Source organism: Myodes glareolus, chromosome 26 (assembly GCF_982192425.1).
Source record: "Myodes glareolus chromosome 26, mMyoGla1.1, whole genome shotgun sequence".
In the NCBI taxonomy this organism is placed as follows: Eukaryota; Metazoa; Chordata; class Mammalia; order Rodentia; family Cricetidae; genus Myodes; species Myodes glareolus.
The window spans coordinates 13,200,034-13,224,262 of record NC_142051.1 but is presented as its reverse complement, the minus strand read 5'-3'; the positions used below and the strand labels follow the sequence as shown (position 1 = coordinate 13,224,262).

Genomic DNA, 24,229 nt, shown 5'->3' with positions numbered 1-24,229 from the left:
CGCATTCCCTGACCACAAAAGGACAGGGATGGGCTTGCACGCTCACCACTCACAGCCCGCAGCCTTAGCAAAGCTCCATAGAAGGCCGCTTGAGGTGCCTTAAAATGCTTCACTACCGTGATCGCCAGAGCTGAGGGAACCTTGGTGGAGGGGCGAGATGACGAGAGGGCTGGGGAGGAAGAGAACGCGTTCTCTTCTAGGGAGAGGACCTGGGAACGCACTGAGAACCGGCCAGCGCTGCCAGGAAGGAAGGTGAGGGAAGGAAAAGAATCTCAATGAGTTTGGAGAGCTTCCGTTACCCCAATAACAGAACTGGGACAGACAGCAGCATGAGGCCTCCAATCCTCTCGGGGCCTGACGGCCAGGGCATGTGAAAACTGACGCTTCAGACTGACCAAACGGGAAAGCGCTTCCAACTCTGAAAAAATGAGCCCATTAAAGATCAGCTCACCCACCAGCCAACCCTCCACTTTCCTCCTTTAGAGACGCACTGCCAATTGCCCAACGCCAAGCGCGGAGGGCGGCACCGGCGTCACGTGACGCCACGGCCACGTGACCACCTCCCCCCCCCCCCCGCCCTGGCGAGCCGCGGCGCGACCCAGCTCCCGCAGCCCGAGGGAGGGGCCCGTTGTGCCCACACCCAGCCGGATTCGACCATGCTGTCCCGCCTGCTCAAAGAACATCAAGCCAAGCAGAATGAACGCAAGGAGCTGCAGGGTGAGCACAGTCCCTTCGGCCCTCCTGGCCGCGGCCTGGCTTCTGCCGGAAGCGTGGGGCCCGGGCGACCTCCCAGATCAAGGGAAGGGCGCCGGCTAGCGGGCGACCCGAGTGCAGAGCAGGGAATTGGGGCGCCTGTGCAAACTCCGATCCCTCGCCAACCCGCTCGGATCCCTTCTGCAACTCCCCGGTCCCACCGAGGCGACGTCTGAGCCCCGCCCCCTGGCTCTTGACACGCGGTGCCCATTGGCCCAGGCAGCCTCTTATCCCGGAAGTGGGAGGGAGTTGGGACCGCCCAGTGGCCGGGTTCCAGCGGGTCTGCCACCACAGCTAAGGCTGTGCAGACTGGGAATCCTGGAGTTGCCAATCCATTGCCCAAAGTAAAGGAGAAAGGGTGTCTGGGAAGAGGCCTGGGCGTGCTTGAGGGAGTCCCTTCCCCTCGCAGGGTGCCACTTTCCTCACCTCCAAAATAAAGGGGTTTGGTTTTATGTTTGTGAGGTTCTTTTTTAAAGGTCTGACGTTAGCTGACCAGAAAGAATAGTAAGTTTACTCCAGAATAGTAAGAAGTGCGTGGGGGAACCCCTTAGCACCACCTCTTAAATACGAAATCTGCTCCAATCCCTTTCCCCTTCGCCAGAGAAGAGGAGGCGAGAGGCCATCACGGCGGCGACCTGCCTGACCGAAGCTTTGGTGGATCACCTCAATGTGGGGTATGAATCTCGTCCCTCAGTCGTTTCCTCCATCCACCCTGGTTAGACAAAGTCTGGGCCATCCTCCTAAAGGATCCGGGTGCCCCAGTTACACCCCTGACCTCCCTCCCCCTAATGTAACTCCACGGAGACTTGAGTCAGCTTTGACCCCTAAGCAGCTGCAGTGGTCAGGAAAGTTGCCAGAATTCCCCCTCGCCATACCAACCTCCCTGGCACGACTTGATGCCACCTGGCCAACTCGATTCACCCTTTTAAATCCAGCTGTCACTTGGGTGGGAGGGAAGGACAGCCTGTCTCACCACATCCCGGCTCTCCTTCCTTCCCTCCTACTCTCTGGCGAGCCTGGGAAACAACTGGCAGGAACAAGAGGGCACAGCTGGTAGACTTGAGGAAGAGCCTATGCCGAGAGCTATGACAAAACCAGGCTGTCTCTTCCCTTCCTTCTGGGTCTCCAGGGACTCTACCCACAGCCTCATCCCCAAGTGAGAAGGCCAATGATAGGCAAAGACTTGAAAATACTTCCTGGAGATGTGTGACTCAGGAGCGCAGAGATGTGCCCTGATACTCTGTCTACGGGAAGAAAGGAGGCTCACACTATGCCTTCCACTCGGAGCAAGCAGAACAGCTCAGTTGTAAGTCCAGAGACTGAGTCATCCAAGGGAGACGTGCAGTGCTTGGGGTCATCTCCATTACTCATCTGAGAGATTAGGTGGAAAATGGCTGTGGTTGGGGCCTCTGGTCTCCTTTGTCCCCAGACAGCTGTCCTCTCTCAATGCTCCCTCATTGGCACCTCCTTTGCTACCATTTGTGAGGCTGGCCGGATTTCTCTCTTTTCTATTACTTGCTAGATGCCACCCCAAATTCAAGCTTTGAGGGCAGCTAAGCCAAATCCAGATTAGAGAGGGTTTTGTGTTGCTACCCACAACGCCTATTCTCCAGAAAACGAAACAAAGGCTTGGTCTGTCTCAGCCCTTGTCAGGTGCCCTGCCCGCTTTCCCGGACCCCCACACACACATTCCAGTGGGTGGCGGCACCGGATGTGGAGTCTCCTTACTGACCTAGAGCACTGGGATCGGGAATGAAAAGGTCATCTGCTAGTAAGAGAGGGAACGGCAGTTACATAAAAGAAGAAGCAAAAAACGTCAGTGCAAGATGGAGCACCAAAAAATCCCATGGTAGTCATGGCAACCACAGCCAGAACCTTGATTGACCAGAAAAGAAGCGTTGCCCTGAGCATAAGGACAGGAGTATGTCGTGTGTGTGTTCACTCGTCTTTGTGGGCAAAAGGAGTGTGGGTGGGAGAGTTAGGTGTGACGGCCAATGCCCATACACCTGTAATGCCAGCACTTGGACAGTAGAGGCAGGAGGTCGAGGCCGACTTCATCCCCATAGCAAATTTGAGGTCCTCCTGGACCACATAAGACCCCGTCTCAAAGGGAGTGGGTGTGAGAAGGTCAAGAAAATCTCTTGGGATAGGCTTATTTCACCCAGGGTTCCTAAGGAGAGGGCTTACTCTCCCATCTCACCCCAGATTCAGGGAGGGGCCTGATTTCTTTCCCAGCTTCTTGCTGAGAACCCAGGCCTTCAAATCACTGCCAGATGTGTCCCTGCTGCTAAATTTTCCCACGCTCCCTTTTCCCTTTCAGCTTCTTCCTCGGGAATATCCCCCAGGTTAACCCTCCCTGCCCCAGCTCAGCCACAGAAACTTCTTGAGAGGATAAGGAACAGTATGTCTCTACTAGCTCCCAGGTTGGCTTTCTTGGGACCCCTAGAGTTGGAAGGATCCTGCTTCATTTGGGTCATAACCAGAAAAGGCCAGAATCCCAAGGCTTCCCCAGCCCTATCTCCTGGCTGATCCTCCCAGCACGGTCACAGGCCCTGAAGACCACCCCCTCTGAACTGGATGAGCTGACATCCTCCTCCAATCCTTAGTGTGGCCCAGGCTTACATGAACCAGAGAAAGCTGGACCATGAAGTGAAGACCCTACAGGTCCAGGCTGCCCAGTTCGCCAAGCAGACAGGCCAGTGGATTGGAATGGTGGAGAACTTCAACCAGGCACTTAAGGTGGGCACACTCAGCACATCCTTGCCTTTGTTTGAGCCCCCATTGGCTAGCTGCAGTCGCATAACTGGCTCAGGCCTAGGGTTAATGAGGACGTGGGGGTCCCAGATATTCCTTCTGGTGTCAGAAAAGTCAGAAAGAAAGAAGGCAGGACTTGGGGGTGTGGCTCAGTGACATGTTTAGGGCCCTGGGCTCTACAGAAAACCCTCAGTATGGTACATAGTCCAGTTGTACCAGGTACTCTGGAGCCTGAGGCAGGAGGATAGCTTGAGCCCTGAGCGGAAGCCAACCTGAGTAATGTTGCAGTAATCCGTCTCAAAGAAAGGCAGACAGACAGAAAAGCAGTTGGTGGGTGTATCTGAGTGAGCAATCTCAGCCTAGGAGGCATAATCTCTATCCACCCTGATTCCTAGCCTCCAATCTCCTCTCCCCTTCCCAGGAAATCGGGGATGTGGAAAACTGGGCTCGGAGCATCGAGCTGGACATGCGCACCATCGCCACCGCGCTGGAGTATGTCTACAAAGGGCAGCTGCAGTCTGCGCCATCCTAGCCTCTCTCCTCTCCCCAAACCCTCTTCTTACCCTCCCGCATGGGAGACTGGTAGGCCATAAATAAAACACAAGGTTCCATTCCGTGTGGTGTGTTTGACAGAGTCGCTAGCTCCTGTATGGTAGCGGGGGTTTCCGGGTCCTTTCCCTATGGACCAGTGCCGTTTGCGGAGGGTGACAACATTCCTCTTACTGCACCTACTCTTCCTTGAGCCTGGAGCAGGTGCCTTTTGGCTGAGCCGGAAGTTTCCTCATCCCTGCCCAGAGGAGGACTCTGTTCGAAACTTTCTACTTCCAGACTTGAGTTTCCTGCAGGGAATTAAGGCAGGGAGCAGACCTAGTCCTCAGCTCTGGCTCTCTGCCCCACCACGTGCTCACCACACGCTCTTCCAAGCTGCGGCTAAGCAGTGTCATGAGTCTGGGCCAGGTGGGAGATTAATTCCTGGGGGCACTTTCGGGCTAAGAAAGAAAAAAAAATAACAGGTCTAGGGCCACCCACAGAGAGGGGCAGCTGCCATCCTTGGTAGTTCCTACCTCCTAAGAGACAGTAGCATAGCCAGTCAAGAGGCCAGGCTGGGAAAGACAGCCTAAGAGGGGCCTGGGCAGAGTTGCCCTCTGCCAAAACCTAGCTTCAGCCAGGCAGGCTTCAGCCTCTTAGCTCCTCCTCCTTATCGCTGCCCTCACCGCCTCCAAAACACAGAAACACTTAACACCCCTGCTCCACAGCAAGAGTCCACCCCTCCGGACTTTGGCCTTAGCTGTAGGAGTGTGGGAGCCTGGGAAGGCTGGAAGCAAAATCTCTTAAGCAGACGAAAAAGCTCCACACGTTGTGTGCCTGCCAGCTTTGCCCAGAGGTGAGTGGAGCGGTGGGAACGGGAACGGGTGCTCTAGGGACGGCATGTGTCGATCGTTCACGCTCCAGCTTCACGCACTGACCTCACACAGCAGCCCTTTGATCTCCCACGATGCTGACATGGGCCTGGTGGGTAACGTAGCGCAGTTTGCTAAATGAGAAAACAGGTTCCAAGACAGTGAAGGTGTCCAGGACTGACATGCAGGGCTCTCGACTCCAGAAGTCAGGCAAGGATGCATCCAGAGGGCTCGGTGTTCCTGGATTAGAAGGTACAGTGGTGCTCGGGGTCCCTCTGCTCCCACACAACACGTCTGTCCAGAGCCAGCTCAGGTTTATTCCATTAGCTACAAATCCTAGTTTGTTAGTTAGTGTGTGCCCACATCTGTTTGGCACAATAAGCCACAACCTGCCAATCGTCTGCCAAGCAGATGGTTTCTTGGTTTGTCTACTCAGACCAGACATTCCCAGCATAGTAGATGGTAGGGGCCAGGGCTGGAGGGGCAGAGGGAATGAATGACAAGCTTTCCTGCCCAGTCTAGGCTGCCATCTGCAGGGCATCGCATCTAACCATGTGGCTGCCTCTGCTTCTGGGTGCCATGCTGTGGGCAGTGCTGTGGTTGCTCAGAGACCGGCAGAGACTGCCTGCCGGCAATGCTTTCATCTTCATCACTGGCTGTGACTCAGGCTTTGGGCGCCTTCTGGCACTGCAACTTGACCAGAAAGGCTTCCAAGTCCTGGCCAGCTGCCTGACCCCCTCTGGGGCCGAAGACCTACAGCGGATGGCCTCCTCCCGCCTCCACACAACCCTGCTGGATGTCACCGATCCCCAGAATGTCCAGCAAGTTGCCAAGTGGGTAAAGGCACACGTTGGAGAAACTGGTGAGTAGCGGAGCCCCTGGGAACCCGGTCTGTCCAGTCATCCCAGAAGTCACTGGGGCTGTGGAGAGGAATGGGGTTCAAATCCTCCTAGGAAGGAAACATGAGAATGTCTCACCTTCCCAGAACCCCAGCCTGTGTCTGTCATTTCCCCACAGGGCTTTTTGGTCTGGTGAATAACGCTGGCGTGGCTGGTGTCATCGGGCCTACACCATGGCTGACACGGGATGATTTCCAGCGTGTGCTGAACGTGAACACACTGGGTCCCATTGGGGTCACCCTTGCCCTGCTGCCTCTGCTACAGCAGGCCCGGGGCCGGGTGGTCAACATCACCAGTGTCCTAGGTCGCCTAGCAGCCAATGGCGGGGGCTACTGTGTTTCCAAGTTTGGCCTGGAGGCCTTCTCTGACAGCCTGAGGTGAGGGTGCACAGCTGCAGCCCAGCCTGGAGAGGGACAGGGATCTTACTCCGGCAGGTACACTGGATGCTGGCACAGGCCAGGAGAATTGGAAGAGGAGACAGGGTTATAGAGAGCTGAAACCCCAGGCTTTATCACCTACAAGCTATGTCCTTAAATAGCTTACACTTGTGTGTGTTATTTGAGACAAGTCTCACTGTGCCACTGACTGAGCTGGGACTCACAGAAATCAGCCTGACTCTGCCCCTCTGCCTCCGAGTGCTAAGCTTAAAGGTGTGTGAGCACCACCACACCAAGCAGGGACTTTCTCTATTCTTTCTTTCCTGTTTTTCGAGACAGGGTTTCTCTGTATAGCCCTGGTTGTCCTGGAACTCGCTTTGTAGATCAGGCTGGCCTCGAACTCACAAGATCTGTCTGCCTCCGCCTCCCACGTGCTGGAATTAAAGGCGTGCGCCACCACCGCCCAACCTACTTATTTTTGAGTCAGGGTTGCACTCTGTAGGCCAGGCTGACCCCAGATTCTTAGCAATGCTACTCAGCCTCTTGAGCACTGGCATTACAGATGTGAGCCACCACACACCTAACAAGGTTATTTATGTTTGGGTTTTTTTTTAATTCCAAATTTGTTAAGTCAAAGTGAGACTTGCCTCATGGGGGTTCAGAGCAAAGCGGGGGTACATACAAGAACCCATCAGTGCCTTAGATGTTGGGGAAAACATTTTGTCATTCATTTTTAAATGGCATTTACTTACATAACACACACACACACACACACACACATATATGCACACACAGAAAACAGACACACATATTTATTGTGTGTATGCATGCACACATGGTTGTATGGGTGCCATGGCGTGCATGTCAAAGTAAACCCATTGGAGTCTGTTCTCTCTGAGGTGGCGAGGCAGGCCACCTTCCTCCTTGATGAGTCATCTCACCAGCCTTCACATCACTATTTTTGTTGTTTGGTTTTTGTTTTTTCGAGACAGGGTTTCTCTGTGTAGCTCTGGAGCCTGTCCTGGAACTTGCTCTGCAGACCAGGCTGCCTCAAACTCACAGAAATCCTCCTGCCTCTGCCTCCCGGGTGCTAGGATTAAAGGCCCCACCATCACCTGGCTCCTCATATCACAATTAACAGAAAAACTAGGATTTTCTTTCCATTCTCTCACCCATCCTATATGAACAGCTATTGCTGTGGGCTACGTAGTAGGAGTGTTGAGACACACCCCCTAGGCCAGATCTGCCCTTCAGTTCTGAGACAGGGTCTGCTATAGACCACGAGGTCTTTTTTTTTCTTTAATATGTATTGGTGTTTGGCCTGCATGTATGTCTTATATGAAGGTGTCAGATCCTCTGGAACTGGAGTTACAGACAGTGGTGAGCTGCCATGTGGGCGCTGGGAATCGAACCTGGGTTCAGTTCTCCTGTCTTTTTTCCTTTTATTCTTGAGATAGGGTATCTATCACTTTGTAACCTAGACTGGCCTCAGACTCACTCTGCAAGTGCTGGGCTCACAGACACAGCCTCGGGCCTCCCAGAACATCTGAACAACAATGTTCAAAGTCGGTGGGACTGTAAAGGAGCTAAGACAACCATGGCAGCAGGAGAGTCTGAATTCGAGACAGAAGCCCAGCGAGTCAGGAAGGCTACCTTTGTCACCGTTCCCGACAGATGATTTCATTGCCTCTGTCCCCTTGCCTGTTCTTCCAGTCAGCATTACGGAACACAGATACACTTGGGTCTCAGCCCAGGCCAGAACAGGGCAGCAGGATGCACCCCTACCTGAACTATCAAGTCACCTGCCAGCTAATGCCAGTCTAGAGTCCTCACACCCAGTACTCGGGACTCAATCTTATAAGGCTCTAGATCAAGAACTGGCGGCCTGCAGTTATCAACCACATGGGCTCAGCTGCCTTCAGGCTAATAATGGTTTTATATATTTAAACAGTTACATTGTAAATGGTTATATAAATACATTAATTTTGCTAGATATTGTGGCATACACCTTTTAATCCCAGCACGCAGGGCAGAGAGGAAAGAGTATCCGAGTTTGAGACCAACCTGGTCTACATAATGAGTTCCGGTTCAGCCAGGACTACATGGTAAAACCCTGTAGCAAAATAAATAAAAACACTAATTTTGTCTGGCCTGTAGTACATCAAAATTTACTATCAAGAAAAAGTAAGGGATGGGGTGGGGAGAGGCTCACCAGTTAAGATCACTGTGTGATCATGAGGACCCATACCCATGTAACATGATGCCCTCTCCTGCCCTTCATGCGTATGTGCACATACACTCACACAGGTGCACACACATACACTCATACATGTGCACACACGCACACATTTACATGATTCTTTATGAAAGACAGAACAGAAGGATCCTGAATTCAGAGTTAATGTGGACTACGTTAGCAGCATGAGGCTTCAGGCTTGATCCCAAGCACCTGCCACCACCAAAGAAAAGGAAATACAGCTTGCCAACCATTAATCTAGTAAACAGAAGAAACTGCACAACAGAGATGTGCTTACTGAGACCCACCCATAATTCCAAGACTAGGGAAGCTGAGGCAGGGGACTGAGGCCAGCCTGGGCTACAAAACAATCCCCCACACACACAGTGATCCCTGTAATAAGGCCAACTTCCACTACAGAGCAAACTCAAGCCACATGAAAACCGTTCTCAAAATTTTTCTTTTCTTTCAAGTCAGCAAAATGGCTGAGCGCTTCCTTACAAGCCTGACATCCTGAGTGGAGTGGACAACCATGGTAGAAGAAAACCAAGCTGTCCTCTGACATCCAGACACGGACAGTGGAATACACATACACAAAAAGATTAGCCTAGACTACACAGTGAGACCTCGTCTCATAAAATAAATTTTAAAAAATAAGAGAGAAGTATCCAGACTAACATAACGGCTCACACCTGGAATCCCAATACATGGAAGGCAGAGACAGAAGTTACCAGTTCAATGCTAGTCTGGGCTACGTGAGACTCTGTCTCAAAACACAGAAACAACGGGTCAGAGATGACCCGGAGGACAAGAGTGATTAAAATCTGCTCTTGCAGAGGACCCAGGCTGGTCCCCAGCATCCACATGGTGGGTGGTTCCCAACAGCCTGTAATTCCCCCAGCATCCACAAGGTGGCTCACGATGGCCTGTAACTCCAGCTGCAAGGGGCCTGACACCTGTGACCAGTGAAGGCGCCGGCATACTCATGAACTCATGCACCGCACATAAATAATCAACAGGCTTTTTAAAAAGAGAATACAAGGGAAACAAAGTGAAAGGTACCTATCCCTGGGCTGGGATGGTGTGGCGCAGTTTCTTGTCCACCATCCACAGGCCCTAGGTTCATCCTCAGTGTCAGGGAGAAAAACAAGAAGCCCCCCAAGCTCCTCATCCCAGGCCAACCAGCAATAGCCTTCCCCGTCAGGATGCGCGTCCCTACACTGTCACACCTTCCCATCTCAGATCCCTCACTCGAGGGAACCTAGGTATAAAACCCAGAAACCCCTCTGCCCACCCTCCAGGCGGGACGTGGCTCCATTTGGAGTACAAGTCTCCATTGTGGAGCCTGGCTTCTTCCGAACCCCTGTGACCAACCTGGAGAGTCTGGAAAACACGCTGAAGGCTTGCTGGGCCCAGCTACCACCGGCTACACGGGCCCACTACGGGGAAACCTTCCTCACTTCTTGTGAGTAGCTGGGCCCATATTGAGCACATGATGGGAAAAAGAGGGCCAGAAAAGTCAGGCCTGGTAGGGAGGAAAAGGACAGGCAGAGGGAGGTGGTGTCGCTTCCCCAACTGGGCAGCCAGCCCAGGTGATCTATAAGACAGCCCAAGGGGGATGGCGGGGAGGGAGGGAGCACGCACACTCTAACTATGGCATCTTCCAAGATACAGATCTCCAAGTGCAGCGCCGCATCATGAACCTGATCTGTGACCCAGACCTAGCGAAGGTGACCAGCTGCCTGGAGCATGCCCTGACTGCTCGTCACCCTCGAACCCGCTACAGCCCAGGCTGGGATGCCAAGCTGCTCTGGCTGCCTGCCTCCTACCTTCCAGCCAGCCTGGTGGACGCTGTGCTCACCTGGGTCCTTCCCCGGCCTGCCCAGTCAATCTCCTGATCCCAACTTTGCAGCAAAAGGCTGATTGTGAAGGGCAAAACATTTATTTCTGTCTCCACTCTGGTGCTGCCTGGTTCCTGGCACAAAGTTGGCTCTCAATAAATATGTATTGTTTTAAAAGAAAAAGTAGGTGGACAGAAGTGAAGGTACTCGTGGGAGCCTAACAAGATTTAGTATCTAAAATCCCTAAGCTGCCTAGAGCTGGAACTCTATGGCCTCTTTACTGCCTGCAAAACTTCTGTTGTCCACTGGGGGAGCGTAAGGAACTAACTACCTTCCACTTAGAGATGCTTTTTGGAGCTGCACTTGGAGAGATGGCCACAAGAGGGCACTTTTGTCCGATTTTTCTGCGTGGAGTAGTGAGCATTCATTTGCACCTGGCAGGGCATTATCTAATGTTTGCAGGGACAGAAGGGCAGGTAATGAAAATGCTCAGAGCTGGCTTCCATGGAAGAAGGAAATACTTAAATCACCCTATTATCTAATGCAAGAATCAGGGACACTGGCCGCAATAGGTCTCAAGCAACTTAACCATTCGAAAAAGGAGCCAGGTCTCCTCGAGGACTGAGAGGGGGGAGTCTGCTGGCCCTCAAAGCATCAGAAGGTCAAAAGTTGTCCAAATTGGACATGGGTCAGGCTTTACCATGTAGGCCCTTTGTGGAAAAATCCCTTGGTCTTATGCAGGATATGGCTCTAGGAACACTGAAGACCCAGCAAACAACACAAAACAGGGCTGAGGGGACACAGACACCTCCTCCTCTGGTCCCCACTTCTCTCACGACCAAAGCAGCCAACACTAACAAAAGACTCCTTTCCCAAAAACCCCCTAAATATGCCTGCCTATTCCCAGGGCGGGGACTGGGAAAAGGAAAAGGAAGGGGCCATCCTTCATCCTAAGATAAACTGAGACCATCTCCTTTTCAGGTCTGAAAAAATAATCCGTTTAATTGAAAAACCTGGAGGATTCACTCCCTTAGATGAAAAGACAGAAGAGACCAGACCACCCCCCTACATTACTTCATAGCCACTTCGGATACTTTTCACCAGACAGCAGGAGAAGATGATCCCCAGGACCTAAAAGGAAAGACGAAGATGAGGGTGGGGAGGAGACAGGGCCAGCTTCCCCAAACCCATCCAAGGGCCACTCTGCCCAGAAGCCCTGCACTGACTCAAGACCCCAAACCACAGCGTTCCTCACCTCCACAAAAGCAATGCCCAGGGCTGCTGCAGCCACCACCAATATATTCTTCCTCAGCTTGGCCCCCATGCTCTGGACACAACCCTGAGGGAAGAAGCGAGCATGAATCCCAACAGAAAGACTTCCTCCCTACCTCCTCTTCCATCTCCCAGCCCTCTCCTCCCTGGAGAGGGCCCCAGCCAGCCCTGATTCCCTTAGCATCTCTCCTGCCTCCTGAAACATTTCCCAAGTTTCCCTGGTCTAATGTCTTCTTCCTACCTGAGTATGGATCGTGGATAACTTGAAGTCAGTCCCACAGCCCACAGTGACGTTGACGCAGCAAGAATCAGGGACTCGGTCCTTGGCCATCCCAGGGACAGTCTCCCAGTCTGTGTAGTTGTTAGCCCCACAGCAGTTAAACTAGGAGAATGAGGAGGGGAGGGAGGAAAGCTGCCCAATCAATCCAGAGATGAGACCCTTCCATCCCCGCCGTCCCTCTCCCCAGCCTTCCCACTCACTTGCTCCTGCCACCGGTCCAGAACCAAGGCCGTTTTGTTGTTGCTCAGGTAATTCTGCATCTGCTTCTGGAAGCTCTTACTGAACTCTGACTCCACCTACGAGTAGGACAGCGTGTTGGAGAGAGAATTCAGGCCCTAGAGTCCCAGGGTGACCCGAGCCAGGGCTCCCCTGTTCCCCACTTACCTTGTCTCTGAACACATAGCCAGCGATGGCCACAGCCACCTCCACAAGCACAATGAGAGACAGGAAGATGGCGAACTGCAGAAGCACAGGACAGGCGTCGGGTTTGACGTCTGGATCTAAGAGGCTTGTTCCGACCCAGTCACAATTCCTGGTGCTCTTCATCCGCCCACCTCACCACAGGAGTCACGCCGTCCTGTCCCCCGGTCTCCCCCCCCCCCCAGCCACTCACTGTGATCATAAGACAGGAGTTCTCCTTGCAGGCCCCACAGCAGCCCACAAAGGCCACCAGGAAGAGGAAGACGCCCACTGCAATGATGACCACAGGCAACAGGGAGGCTGGCGTGGTCTCCTGGCTGATGGTCTGATTCAAGAAAACCTGAGCTGCTACACCAATGGCGATCAATCCGACGGCACAGGCCTGAGGGGAAAAAGTGGGTTTGGTCAGATCCTCGCCCTCGCACCTGATCCCCACCCAGAAAACAGATTTGTTTGTTTGTTTTGGGTTTGTTTTTTAAAAAAAAAAAAAAAAAAAAAAAACAGGGTTTCTCTGTGTAACAGCTCTGGCTGTTACATCCTGGAATTCGCTCTGTAAACCAGGTTGGCCTCGAAATCACCGAGATCCACCTGCCTCTGCGACCTCAGTGCTGGGATTAAAGGCGGGCACCACTGTACCAGAAAGCAAGATTGTGAACACCTCCAGGGAGCCCTGACTGTAAGGAAGGCAGTCTGCCCATCTGTGCCCCACAGTGAAGGCTGGGAAATTGTTCAAGACACTCGGGGAGGGGGGGAATCAGGTGTCACGCCTTCCTGTAAATGGCTCTTCACGTGGATTACTTTCTATGCACTCTCAGGTAGACTCTCTCCAGAACTGCCCCCTCACTCCAGTGACTAAGGTCCTAGGGCCAGCTAGGCCAGGGAGAGAGAGGGGGGTAAGAGTGGCCCCACTCTGAACAAACACTAGCTTTTCAAGCCCGGAGCAAAAGAAGGTGGGCTGAGCCTTTCCTTCCCCCCCACCTCCATGAGAGGGTAAAGAAGAGAGATGAATACACAGGGTGGGGATTGGGGTAGCCCCGAGGCGATACCATCAGACCGTTGGCAGGTTGCCCCACTACCCCATATCACAAATGGTTGGGTCACCAGACCGGAAGGGCCAGGAGGGGGTTGAGCGGGGGTGCTGCCCATCTAGGGTGTCCATTCTCTGCCCAAACTCTCCCCCGAGGTCCCGGAAAGCCGGCGGGAAAGGGGTGCGTTCCGCCCTGGGCCGTTTCTTCGGGCTTTCCTTCCACATCTGGCCTCCAGCTGCCTTCATTCCTGGGTCCCTCACCCCCCCCCCCATGGCTCCCGCTCCAAGACTCACGGCACCCCGTCCCTCTACCCCCACTACTCACGCAGAAGGCCAGCAGAAGAACGTAGAGCAAGAACTTGACACACTTCATTCCTCCTTCCACCGCCATGGCTGCTGGGCCTGGGACCGCGGAGAGCACAGGGATCGGATCAGGCCGAGGGGGCACCGGCTTGGCAGCTCCCCGCCGGCCCTCGCAGCCTTCCCTGCGCGGTCCCCACCGCGGCCTTTCCCACCCGGAAACCCGCTCAGACACACGTCTCCCTGTCCCCTCCGCGCGGCGGCCGCACCGGGGTGGGGGCGCTCAGCGAGCGGGACTTCGGGATCCAGGGACGCACGGAGGGCGCGGCCGGGCACCGTGCAGACCCCGACCCCCGCCGGCCGCCGCCCAGCGCCGGAGCCTGCGCTCGGCCGGCCGCGACCCCGGAGCCGCCGGGGCCTCCCCCTCGGGGCGCCCCGCGGGCGTCGCCAACTTCGAGGCAAAGTTGCTCGAGGGCCCGGGCGAGCAGCCGGCTGCTCCCGGGCGGCCCCCGGCCTCACCTGCGCTCCCCGACGCCGCGCGATGCTCTCCGGCCGCCGGTCAGCCGCTGTCTCCCCGCCTGCGCCCCCCGCGCGCGCCCCGCCCGCCGCGCGGCCCCGCCCCGGCTCCAGCCAGCCCCCTCCCCCGCGGGGTGTCCGCCAGCCTCCCTCATGTGACGCGGGAACAGCTGCGGCCTGAGTCACCGGGGCGGGCGGCCGAGGGGGAGGCGAGCCCCCCGCCCGGGCAGGGCCACGTGGCCGCTACCCGGAGAGCCCGAGCCGGGCGCCGGCCGATTCCCGCTACCCCAGAGGACGGAGGGGCCGCCCAGAGTTGTCCAGGGGCAGAGACGAGGCCAAGTGTCAAAATGGCCTTCGGCCGACTGCAACCCCCACCGAGAGTCACGAGAGCCACGCACCTCCCGCTCCGTCCCGGTTCGAGCCCCCGCCCCCATTCCGCGGAGAGCGGTGTATTGGGTGGGGCGAGGGTAAACACTTCCAGAAAGCCCCTAGCTTCACGTCCCAGCAGCCTCCCAGCATTCCAGACTAGGGTGTTCTGGTCCCAACTTCTCCATTTTCTGGGACTCCTGGGCTGAGAAAACCGGAGGAAACCCTAGTCTTGAGTCGGTCCACACGTCAATTACAACACGTCAGAGCCTGGGCCCTCCTTCTGGGAAAAGATTAACAAAGTCTTCGCTCCCCAACTCCTGAGTCAGCCAGTGGAAGGAGATGTGAGAGAGGGCACCAAGGCTAGCAAGGCGACTGTCGAATAAACTTCCCCCTCTTGTTCCTCTTCTCATCAGAAAATACCAAAGCTTTAATCACTCCCTTATCCCAGCACTCGGGAGGCAGAGGCAGGCGGATCTCTGTGAGTTCGAGGTCAACCTGGTCTATAGAGGAAGTTCCAGGACAGGCTCCAAAGCTACTGAGAAACCTTATCTTGAAAGGGAGGGAGGGAGGGAGGGGAAAGGGAAAGAAGGTTAAGGAAGGAAGAAAGAAAGAATTAGAACTCAAGGCTTTCTCAGGCCCCACGTTGGGCACCAAAATGTAGTTTTTTGGGTTTTGGGTTTTGGGTTTTTTTTTTAATTCTTTATATTTTGCTCTTTGAAGACCCACAACTCAACTCCCAAATAAATATACAACGACCCATTATTCTTTCTTATGAATGCCTGGCCTTAGCTTGACTTGTTTCTAGCTCGTGTGTGTGTGTGTGTGTGTGTGTGTGTGTGTGTGTGTGCCTCACTAAATTGTTCAGGATGACTTTGAATTTCTTAAATTAGCCCGTCTATCTTTTGTTTTTGGACTTTTATCTTTATCCTATATATCTTTCTTTTCTTCTTACTCCGAGGCTTGCTGTGTAGCTGGGTGGCTGGCCCCTGGAGTCCTCCCTGCTCCCTGTTCCCACTCCTCAAACTTCCATCTTCCCCGATTTCTCCTATGCATTCTCTTGCTTGCCAGCTCCACCTAACTTTTCCCTGCCTTGCTATTGGCCGTTCAGCTCTTTATGAAATCAATCAGGTGTTTTAGGCAGGCAAAGTAACACAGTTTCACAGAGTGAAACAAATACATGTAAAAGGGTACAACACACCTTTGCATCACTAAACAAATGTTCCACAGCATAAACAAATGTAACACACCTTAAAATCAGGCGTCCTTTCCTGACCTCACATCGCACCATACATAGACATACACCACACATACAGAGAGAGGTAACATGCATGAAAACAGACAGACCTGGAGGTCTCGCAAAGACAGGCATCACGTGTTTTCTCTTATGTGGAGTCTGGATTTTTAAGAGGAGATGAAAGTAAATGCAGGATTGTTAGGGATGTGGAAGGGAAAAGAAAACAGAGGATGAATAAGAGGGAATAACAGGGGGTCAGAGAGATGGTTTAGCGGCTAAGAGCACTGACTGCTCTTCCAGAGGACCTAGGTTCAATTCCCAGCACCCACATGGCAGCTCACAGCTGTCTGTCTATTCCCACCCTCACATAGACATATATACAGGCAAAAACACCAATAAAATTAAAAATAAAGAGGGAATAGCAGGGGTAAATAGTTATGTATGAAGCCAGGCAGTGGTAGCAGACCCACACTTGGCAGGCAGAGATAGACGAATCTCTGAGAGTTCGATGCCAGCCTTGCCTACAGAGTGAGTTCCAAGACAGCCAGAACTACACAGAGAAACCTGTCTCCAAAAAAGAAAAAGAAAAAGAAAGAAAGAAAGAAATGTCATAATGAAGTCCCAACAATGCTGCCTCATCCAGCACAGCATGAGCCCTGGAGAGCTGACTGGGCTAGTGAGGGATGAACAGGCACATAGACAGAAAAGCTGGCACCGGTGGAGCGTGTGTGCTTTCTGGTGGAGACGCTCTCAGCACGTTTACTGTGTTTACTGAACAGTGACATGAGAAGGGGTGGGAGCCTTCTGTAGGGAGCGGCCTGGGGCTGTAAACAACAGGTGGGAGGAAGCTGCTGTCTGATGCTTTCTGTGAACTCTGTCAGCATCCACACAGGAACCCAAGGAAGGCTTTGCTGATTCCTCTGGGTCTGTGGCATGGAGTCTTTAATACAGCTGTGCTCACACTACTCGGGCCTTCATCTGCCCTGACACACTGGCTCGGGGCTTACTTCACTTCCCACACAACGTAAATCCACTGTAAAGGAAAATGCAAAGATAAGGCTGGGCTGGGCTGGCTGGGCCGAGAAGTTTCCAGAATTACATCCTCCCAGAAGAGTGCACCAAGCACATCTGAGACCTGGCTCTCCCTTATCACCGCAGGATATAGAGGAGAAGTCAAGATGCCTTAGAAGAGAGCATTCAGGAGTTTTCTTATTGTGTTTCTAGTAGAAGCCAGGCCTGTACTGGGCACAGGGCAGCAAGGAGAGAAAGAGAGTTGGTCTGTCCTCTGCCGTGTTTTCTGCACAGTGAAGAAGGGCAGAAACTCCTGGTGAGCCACGGAGCTCTGGGGGAGAGCGGACTCCAAGGTGGGTAGTATTCTCCAAGGTAACCTTGCTGAATAAAAGGGAGGCTCTCAGCTTCGGGGATGGGGAATGAGAATTAGCCATCGGCAGGTCATTGGGCTTGGAGGGGCAGGGGGGCTGTCAGTGGTGACCACGTGTTTATTATCATGTTCAGGGCCCTGGGTTCTGTCTCTATCAATGCAAAAAAATTTAAAATAAAATTCTCTAGCTTTGATAGTGATATGATAATGCAGGAAAATCCGTCTAACTCTTTGAAGGTGCCTGCTAAAATACGGAAGGGTGCCACCTCATGCCTGAGCTGTGTTTGGAATACTGGGAGACAATAAACAAAGCTGAAAGATGAAAAGTAACAGGATGGTGAGTTCTATTGCTGCCTATTACTAGTTAGTACTAGTTATTACTAGTTATTACTGCTTATTACTAGTTATTACTAGTTCCATCACCCAAAGCCACCTTGGGTATGTCCCAAAGGCGAACACGATGGGAAGGAGGGTAATGGGAAGCCCTTGAGAAGGTAACAGGAGCCTAGAAATTGGGCTTACGACACTGGGGTGACAGCCACCATTCATGGGGCAGCAGTCAAGAAAGGAGATGTCACCTAACTTAGGAAGCTCCAGACTGGTATCCAGGTGGCCACATCTTACCAGAGGTTGGATGTGAAACTTGGGAGACAAGGAACAGTCTAGAGACAAAAGCCAATGTGTCCGTGCCACTCTGGAATCACCTGAGTACAGCAACTCAGAGACAGCCTGGACTGCGTATCAAGAACCCGTTTCTTAAGGATTCGTTAGTTCATCTACAAATGGGTGGGCAAGAAGGAAAAAAGCGAGCCTCTGGAAGGCTTTACATTTATAAAAAAAAACACATAGGTGTGGACCGGGGAGATAGCTTACTCAATAAAGTGCTTGCTGATCCTCCCCACACACCTCCACACCCGTGCACACACCTCCACACCATGCACACACCTCCACACCTGTGCACACACCTCCACACCCGTGCACACACACAGAGGGGACAGAAACAGGTCGAAGTAGCCAGTAAAAGGACTAAAAGGGAGAGGTTGGGCCTTTTCACTATGCCAGACTTTGTGCCAAGAGCCTTCCCCAGCCCACTAAGAATTAATCATCGCAGCAGTCCTTTAGGTCAATATTGTCTTTCCTGTCTTACAGTTATTTATAGTGTGTGTGTGTGTGTGTGTGTGTGTGTGTGTGTGTGTGTGTGTGTGGAGGTCAGAGGACGACTTCCAGGAGTCAGTTCTCTCCTTCCACTGTGTGGTCTTCCGGCTCCTTTCTGTCTTAGAGATAAGGAAACTGGCTGACCACGTGGAGTAACATTCCCAGAGTCAGTTAGGTCAGTCTTCGAATTTTTCGTTCGCTTTTTTGTTTCATCTATTTATCTCTTTCTTCCTTTCTTTTTTCTTTTCTTTCTTTTTCCTTTTCTTTCTTTCTTTCTTTCTTTCTTCCTTTCTTTCTTTTTTAAAGACAAGGTCTCCGGCTGTCCTGGAACTCAGTGTGTAGACCATACCGGCCTCGAATTCACAGAGATCCACCCTGCCGCTTGAGTGCAGGGACTAAAGGTGATTGCCACACACCCCACCTGTTTTGGAATTTGAACCCAGATCACAAAAGAGAGAATGGGAGCATCACCCAGGAAAGGAGACAGACGGGCACCAGAGCAGAACGCCCCAGCCTGTCACGCCATAGATGCACCCCACAAAGGTGAGAGCTGTGAAACTCTAAAGCCTGTACTTTTTCCCTTTCACGGGAGACTTTTAAAAGACAACAAGAGAGGAGAGAGAGCAGGAGGAAGCTCACAGAACCGCGGGAGCCACGAGTGCCAAAGAGTGCGGAGAGAGAGGTCAGCTTAGGTGAGCAGCAAGAAGTGGCCATTAGGCGGTGTGGTGTCCTGAACTGCCTCAGGGACACTTGTGGGACCGGGGAGCAAGAGGAAGAACTGGGTACAGATGAACGAACAGGGGGAGATAGGGCATGAAGATGAAGAGAATCACCTCCCACCACCCAGGGGGATGCCGCAGAAAGGGCTAGGGCAAGTTGCTGCAAAGGCACAGTTGGGGAAACAGGAGAAAGCTAGGAAGACCTAGCGAATGAGTCTGTATGGAACTGGGGGGTGGGGGAGGGGACCCGGTAGTCAGCCTAGCCACTTCGGGGTCAATATGGTAGTACTGTGGGGTGCTGGGTATGAGGGCGGAGGAAGTGTGTTTACGGATGTTCAGTGAAGGAAGACAAAAACTCTGGAGAGATGGCTCGGCGGTTAAGCTCACTGGCTGCCCTTATAGAGAGCCCACGTTTGCTTCCCAGCACCAAGAGAGAAGCTCACAATCTTCTATAACTCCAGTCCCAGAGGATCCGATACCTCTTCTGAACTCCCCGGGCTCTATACACACAGCACAAACACACACACGCTCAGGCGCACATCTATATACATAAATATATTTTTGAATTATGGGGATCAGTGGCAGGCATGGTTCTAAGACACAAATTACTTAAAGCCATTTAACTCCACCTTAAAATATACGTATAATGAGCCAACTAGATGGCTCAACATGCCCAGTCCCTACGCAATCCTATGTTGGGCTTTGAATCTTAAGGCCCTTGAGTAATAGAGAAAACACTCCCAGACGGCAGGCTCAGATCAAAGCGACGCTGAGGCCAGAGCTGTGTGCGCGGGTCTCCAGTACACACAGTTACAAACACACACACTCAGGCACAAAGAATCACAGGGCATTCCCAGCACAGCCCTCCAGTCTGACACAGAACCGCTCTGTGCCAGTGCTGAATGCATCCCCGAGAGGAGCATACCCCACACAGGGACCGTCACTCTGCTCTGTCGATCGGTTGAGTCTGGGGACATAGAGGGGGCTATGGTGGCCAACTGTGCCAGTTCCAGTTCCTACTGTTTCACAGGCTATAGATGGCTGGGTTACCCAAGAGGACACATTGCCCAATCCCCTCTGTCCTCACTGTGAGGAAGAAAAGACTCAGAGTAATAGAGCTAGTGGCTCAGAATCAACCTGCTGGTAAGAGTAGGGGTGTCATGCCTGTCCCCAGCAGGATGCTCCCCAAGGTAGATGCCCCTGACCCCTCTTCTGTCAACTCCAGTCTAGTGGAAGGAGAGCAACTCACCCTCTCAGTTCCCGAGGCAGTTCTGAGGCTCACGAAAGGAATGCAGAGGGCTGACTTTCTTCCCTAAGACAGTAAGGCTAGGGCTCCAGTTCAGTTCAGCAGAAAAGTGCTTATCTTGCATGCTTGAGGCCCAAGGTTCAATCTCTAGCACTAATAAGAAGAAGCTAAGGGGCAGGGATGTGGCTTGGCTGGTAGGTTGCTCGCCAGTCATGCATAAAGGCCTAAGTTCAACCCACAGCCCTGCACAAATTAGACGTGGTGGCACAGGCTGTAATCCTGGAATTTAGGAGATGGAGGTCCTCCTCAACTACAAGGAGACTCTCAGACCAGTCTGAGCAACTTGAGACTCTGCTTCAAAAACAAAATAAAGGCTTTGTCTTATTATTATTATTATTGGGTTTTGTTTGTTTGTTTGTTTGTTTGTTTTGAGACAGGGTCTTGCTCTGTAGCTCAGGCTGTCTTGAAACTCACTATGTAGACCAGGCTGGCCTCCAACTCATAGAAGTCTGACTGCCTCTGCCTTCCAAGTGCTGGGATTTAAAGATGTGTACGGCTATGCCTGGCATATTATCTTTGGACTTATGGGAATTAAAATAACTTTGCCTACCTGCCAGGTGGTGGTGCCCAGCACTCCAGGAGGCAGAGGCAGGCAGATCTCTGTGTTCCAGTCAAGGGAAACCCTGTCTCAAAAAACCAAAATATTGATAATAATAACAATAATAATACAAAGAAAATAACTTTGCTTTGATGGACTAGAGAGGTGACTCAGTGGTTAAGAGACCTTATTGCACTTCCAGAGGACCTGTGATCAGCCCCCAGCACCCACATCAGGGATCTGACACCTTTTTCTGACTTCTGTGGGCATCTTCATGTTTCTCCTGAGACAGAAGCAAAGCTAGGGGTTTGTTGGTTACCTCGTGAGTCGAATCCTTGGGACTGAAAGCCAAAGACCCTAGGCAGGGGCCGAGGAAAAACTCATTCCCTCGCTCATTCCAAGTACTAAAAACTAAGTTATAGCCAGGCGGTGGTGGTGCACGCCTTTAATCCCAGCACTCGGGAGGCAGAGGCTGGCGGATCTCTGTGAGTTCAAGGCCACCCAGGCCTACAGAGCAAGTTCCAGGACAGCCAGGGTTGTTACACAGAGAAACCCTGTCTTGAAAAAACAAAAACAAAACTAAATGACTCTAGTCCTAGAGTGTGGAAATGAGTAGAACACGGTCCTACCTTGAAGACGCTACAGGCAGAACAGGGGAGATAGCTTGACTGTTGAGAGCACTGGCTGCTCTTCTAAAGGACCAGAGTTCAGTTCCTAGCACCCACATGGTAGCTTATGACTGTAACTCTAGCTCTAAGGGCTCTGGCGCCCTCTTCTGGCCTCCCTGGCACAAGGCATACATGCAGTGCACATATATACATTCAGGAAAGATACTTACACATACAAAAAGCAAACAAATCTTTTTAAAAAGGGGGGGGGGCTGGAGAGAAGGCTCAGAGGTTAAGAGCACTGGCTGCTCTTCCAGAGGTCCTGAGTTCAATTCCCAGCAACCACGTGGTGGCTCACAACCATTTGTGAGACCTGGTGCCCTCTCCTGGTGGGCAGGCATACATGCAGACAGAACATTGTATCCATAATAAATAAATAAATAATTTTTTAAAAATCTTTAAAAAAAGAAAAACTGAAGATGATTGCAGCCTGCTGACACAGATGAAACTACAGTGTGGTGATGTCTATAACGCTGAGAGGCCCTGGATTCTGGGAGCTGCCCAGCACAGCGCAGTGGATGCAGGAGAGCAGCAACTACCTAAGATGGGGCCAGGGGTGGTGGCACATACCGGGGAATAGAGGTAAAGACATCTCTGTGTGCGAGGCCAGCCTTATCTACCTAGAGAGCTCCAGGACAGCCAGGGCTACCTAATGAGAGCCTGTTTCAAAAACAAACCAACCTAAGATGTTTGCCCAAAAAACCGAGGGCTTCGTAAAGGGCCCACTGGATGCTGGTCTCAACCCAGTCAAGAGTCTTACATGGGGGCAGCAAGCCGGCCAACAACGAAGAGAAGTATCCAGATTAGAATGGGTAAGGAATGCTAGCAATGCCCAGGCCAATTCTCTGATTCTCCTCACACCCTCAACACACACATACACACACACACCACCACCACCACCACCATTCTCTTCTGGGCAACCACTTTGATCTTTGCACCCATGGACTCTCTTGACTTCCCTCTGAGGTAGGATTTCCTTGGAATTCTCCTCCTGCCACCCTCTCGCCAGCTTCCCTCATCTGACAGCTCAGGTCACGCTGTCGGTGCCTGTCTCAGACCATCTCATCTGCCAGCTTCTCCACGTCCCTGGAAGGGTAAGCATAGAGCTCAGAACCCCTCCTTTTCTTAGACTGGGAACATGGCGCCCCCTGCTGGAAGATCCCATCTGGCCCTGAAGTTAGGATTTCAAGGCCCTTGAGAGGGAGCCACCACGGAAGAAAGACAGAAAAGGTGGGGGAGGCCTGGAAAAACCCAGAGTAAAAAGCAAAGGGCAGAATCGGAAGGCTGACATTCCCTAAGGTTAGAGAAGATTGGTTGGAATTCGGAGACCATGACCCCTAATGATTCTTACACTCTCCAAAGTGTGCTGTGCCTCCCCGATCACCGCTACAGGCCCTAGCACAAACTCTTTGGATCCTTTCTCCCAGCCCCCAGCTTCTCTTAGAGAAACTAAAGTTAGCGGGGCTGCCAAGGGACGAAGGCAAGATAAGTATAGGGCTTGGGAAACATGATATGTGAAGGGGCAATAATTACACAATAAGGTCCTCTCGGGGACTGCAGGGTTTGTGGCCAGCGGCTTTGGAAGGGTCCACTCCTATAGCGCACTACCCCCAGCCACAAAGAGCCTCTCTGCATCCTCAGAGGCACGCACTAAAAGGGAAAGAGAGTCAACAGTTAGGGATGCCCTCCCGTCCCTCCTCACCCAACCCAAGAAAGCCATGGAATAAAGTCGTTAACCCCGAAGATGAAAAAGTGAGAGGAGATAGGAGTAGGGAACCTCGTCTACCACCCCACCGTGACCTGACCCTGCGTAACCTCAGAAGCTAAACAGGGTAGGACCTGGGGAAATTCTCTGCGAGGAGGCAGCTCTGACGTACAAAGCCGGAGGGTGCTGCATGGCTGGGAAACAGAACAGTCCCCATCTTCGTGGCAGCACCTAGGAGCGCAGCCTCGGTCGACCTCGAACACTGGGCGCTGGCGATAGAATCCCAGGAACAGACGTTCTTGTTTTTAAGGTTGTTAGCAGACCTCCTACCCTAGAAAGCACTTCTGTCCCTCTGCCAGGTCCTGCCCCTTGGTACAGCGAAGCTGCGGTCCCTCCTTCTGGCCACCAGCTCATAACCTTCAAACTTCAACACCAGTCTCAAGCCCCTGCCCACGTTTGCTACGAGCGAGTCAGGACCTTGAAGGAAGCGGACCTGAAGGTTGCCTGGGTAGGACTTGGAGAGCGGGCTCCCTGTAGTAGGAAGGCAGTTACCAGGGAGACTGGGACACTGGGCTGGGACCCGAGCCAGGGTTGGCATACACCCGGATAAGTAAAGGGTGGTTGGTTGGTTGATTGCTTGCTTGCTTGCTTGCTTGCTTGCTTGCTTGCTTGCTTGCTTGGTGAAAAGGTCTCTCTAGGTAGACTGGGCTGAGCTTGACTTGTAGCGACCGTCCTGCCTCAGCCTCTAGACTGTTCTAGACAGGCATGCGCTTTTACCCCAGCAAGCCAAAGTCTTAATGTTCCGCTCTCTTCTATATATCGCAACCAGCGCCCCTCCTCGTGACTGGGTCTGGGGGCAGATGGAGTGCTGAAGATCCGAAATGAAACCTTAGAAGAATCAATCCCAAGGGACCAGGCCTGAGAGAAGTTAAGGAAAGAGGTGAATCTAGCAGGGGTTGGAGAACGGACAAGGCTTACCGTACTTCGACTGACGGTGCTGTTCACCGGTCCAGCGGTTGCCTACCTGGGTTCCGCGTTGGGGAACGTACTTTGGAACTTCAAATCCAAAGGGCAAAATA

The 24,229-nt window shown here is 52.6% G+C and overlaps 3 protein-coding genes across 8 annotated transcripts; 2 read left to right on the top strand and 1 right to left on the bottom strand.

Annotated features, from left to right (window-relative positions):
- Window positions 1–559: 559 nt before the first annotated feature.
- Window positions 560–4,121, top strand: Bloc1s1 (biogenesis of lysosomal organelles complex 1 subunit 1). The gene is made up of 4 exons (XM_048418366.3): window positions 560–717; window positions 1,355–1,427; window positions 3,360–3,492; window positions 3,929–4,121. The coding sequence occupies exons 1-4, from the start codon at window positions 657–659 to the stop codon at window positions 4,037–4,039; spliced, it is 378 nt and encodes a 125-aa protein (XP_048274323.1). The 5' UTR covers window positions 560–656; the 3' UTR covers window positions 4,040–4,121.
- Window positions 4,122–4,740: 619 nt separating this feature from the next.
- Window positions 4,741–10,443, top strand: Rdh5 (retinol dehydrogenase 5). Of its 4 annotated transcripts, none has more exons than XM_048418363.3 (5): window positions 4,741–4,891; window positions 5,425–5,769; window positions 5,925–6,183; window positions 9,721–9,884; window positions 10,094–10,443. In XM_048418363.3, exons 2-5 carry the CDS (start codon window positions 5,460–5,462, stop codon window positions 10,315–10,317), a joined length of 957 nt encoding a protein of 318 aa, XP_048274320.3. In that variant the 5' UTR covers window positions 4,741–4,891; window positions 5,425–5,459; the 3' UTR covers window positions 10,318–10,443. The 4 variants fall into 4 exon arrangements, with proteins under 4 accessions (XP_048274320.3, XP_048274318.3, XP_048274317.3 ...); XM_048418361.3 differs by having other exon boundaries at window positions 10,088–10,443; XM_048418360.3 differs by having other exon boundaries at window positions 4,742–4,891; window positions 5,430–5,769; window positions 10,088–10,443.
- A 791-nt stretch (window positions 10,444–11,234) lies between these two features.
- Cd63 (CD63 molecule) lies at window positions 11,235–20,314 on the bottom strand. 3 transcript variants are annotated; one of them, XM_087902142.1, is made up of 8 exons: window positions 20,183–20,314; window positions 13,585–13,661; window positions 12,426–12,614; window positions 12,197–12,271; window positions 12,013–12,108; window positions 11,774–11,914; window positions 11,516–11,599; window positions 11,235–11,391 (listed from the first exon to the last, which is right to left on the bottom strand). In XM_087902142.1, exons 2-8 carry the CDS (start codon window positions 13,648–13,650, stop codon window positions 11,326–11,328), a joined length of 717 nt encoding a protein of 238 aa, XP_087758268.1. In that variant the 5' UTR covers window positions 13,651–13,661; window positions 20,183–20,314; the 3' UTR covers window positions 11,235–11,325. The 3 variants fall into 3 exon arrangements, with proteins under 3 accessions (XP_087758268.1, XP_087758266.1, XP_087758267.1); XM_087902140.1 differs by lacking the exon at window positions 20,183–20,314 and adding an exon at window positions 14,474–14,610; XM_087902141.1 differs by lacking the exon at window positions 20,183–20,314 and adding an exon at window positions 14,079–14,208.
- Between the last annotated feature and the right edge of the window lie 3,915 nt (window positions 20,315–24,229).

Excerpts from the sequence above, each read along its gene's own strand:
- Bloc1s1 (XM_048418366.3), top strand. The coding sequence starts at position 657 with ATGCTGTCCCGCCTGCTCAAAGAACATCAAGCCAAGCAGAATGAACGC. Across the intron at positions 718-1,354 it reads TGAACGCAAGGAGCTGCAGG|AGAAGAGGAGGCGAGAGGCC; the intron begins GTGAGCACAGTC and ends CCCCTTCGCCAG. Across the intron at positions 1,428-3,359 it reads GTGGATCACCTCAATGTGGG|TGTGGCCCAGGCTTACATGA; the intron begins GTATGAATCTCG and ends TCCAATCCTTAG.
- Rdh5 (XM_048418361.3), top strand. The coding sequence starts at position 5,460 with ATGTGGCTGCCTCTGCTTCTGGGTGCCATGCTGTGGGCAGTGCTGTGG. Across the intron at positions 5,770-5,924 it reads GGCACACGTTGGAGAAACTG|GGCTTTTTGGTCTGGTGAAT; the intron begins GTGAGTAGCGGA and ends ATTTCCCCACAG. Across the intron at positions 9,885-10,087 it reads GGAAACCTTCCTCACTTCTT|ATACAGATCTCCAAGTGCAG; the intron begins GTGAGTAGCTGG and ends GCATCTTCCAAG.
- Cd63 (XM_087902140.1), bottom strand. The coding sequence starts at position 14,594 with ATGCTGGGAGGCTGCTGGGACGTGAAGCTAGGGGCTTTCTGGAAGTGT. Across the intron at positions 13,662-14,473 it reads GAACCGGGACGGAGCGGGAG|GCCCAGCAGCCATGGCGGTG; the intron begins GTGCGTGGCTCT and ends CCGCGGTCCCAG. Across the intron at positions 12,272-12,425 it reads ACTCCTGTCTTATGATCACA|TTCGCCATCTTCCTGTCTCT; the intron begins GTGAGTGGCTGG and ends GTGCTTCTGCAG.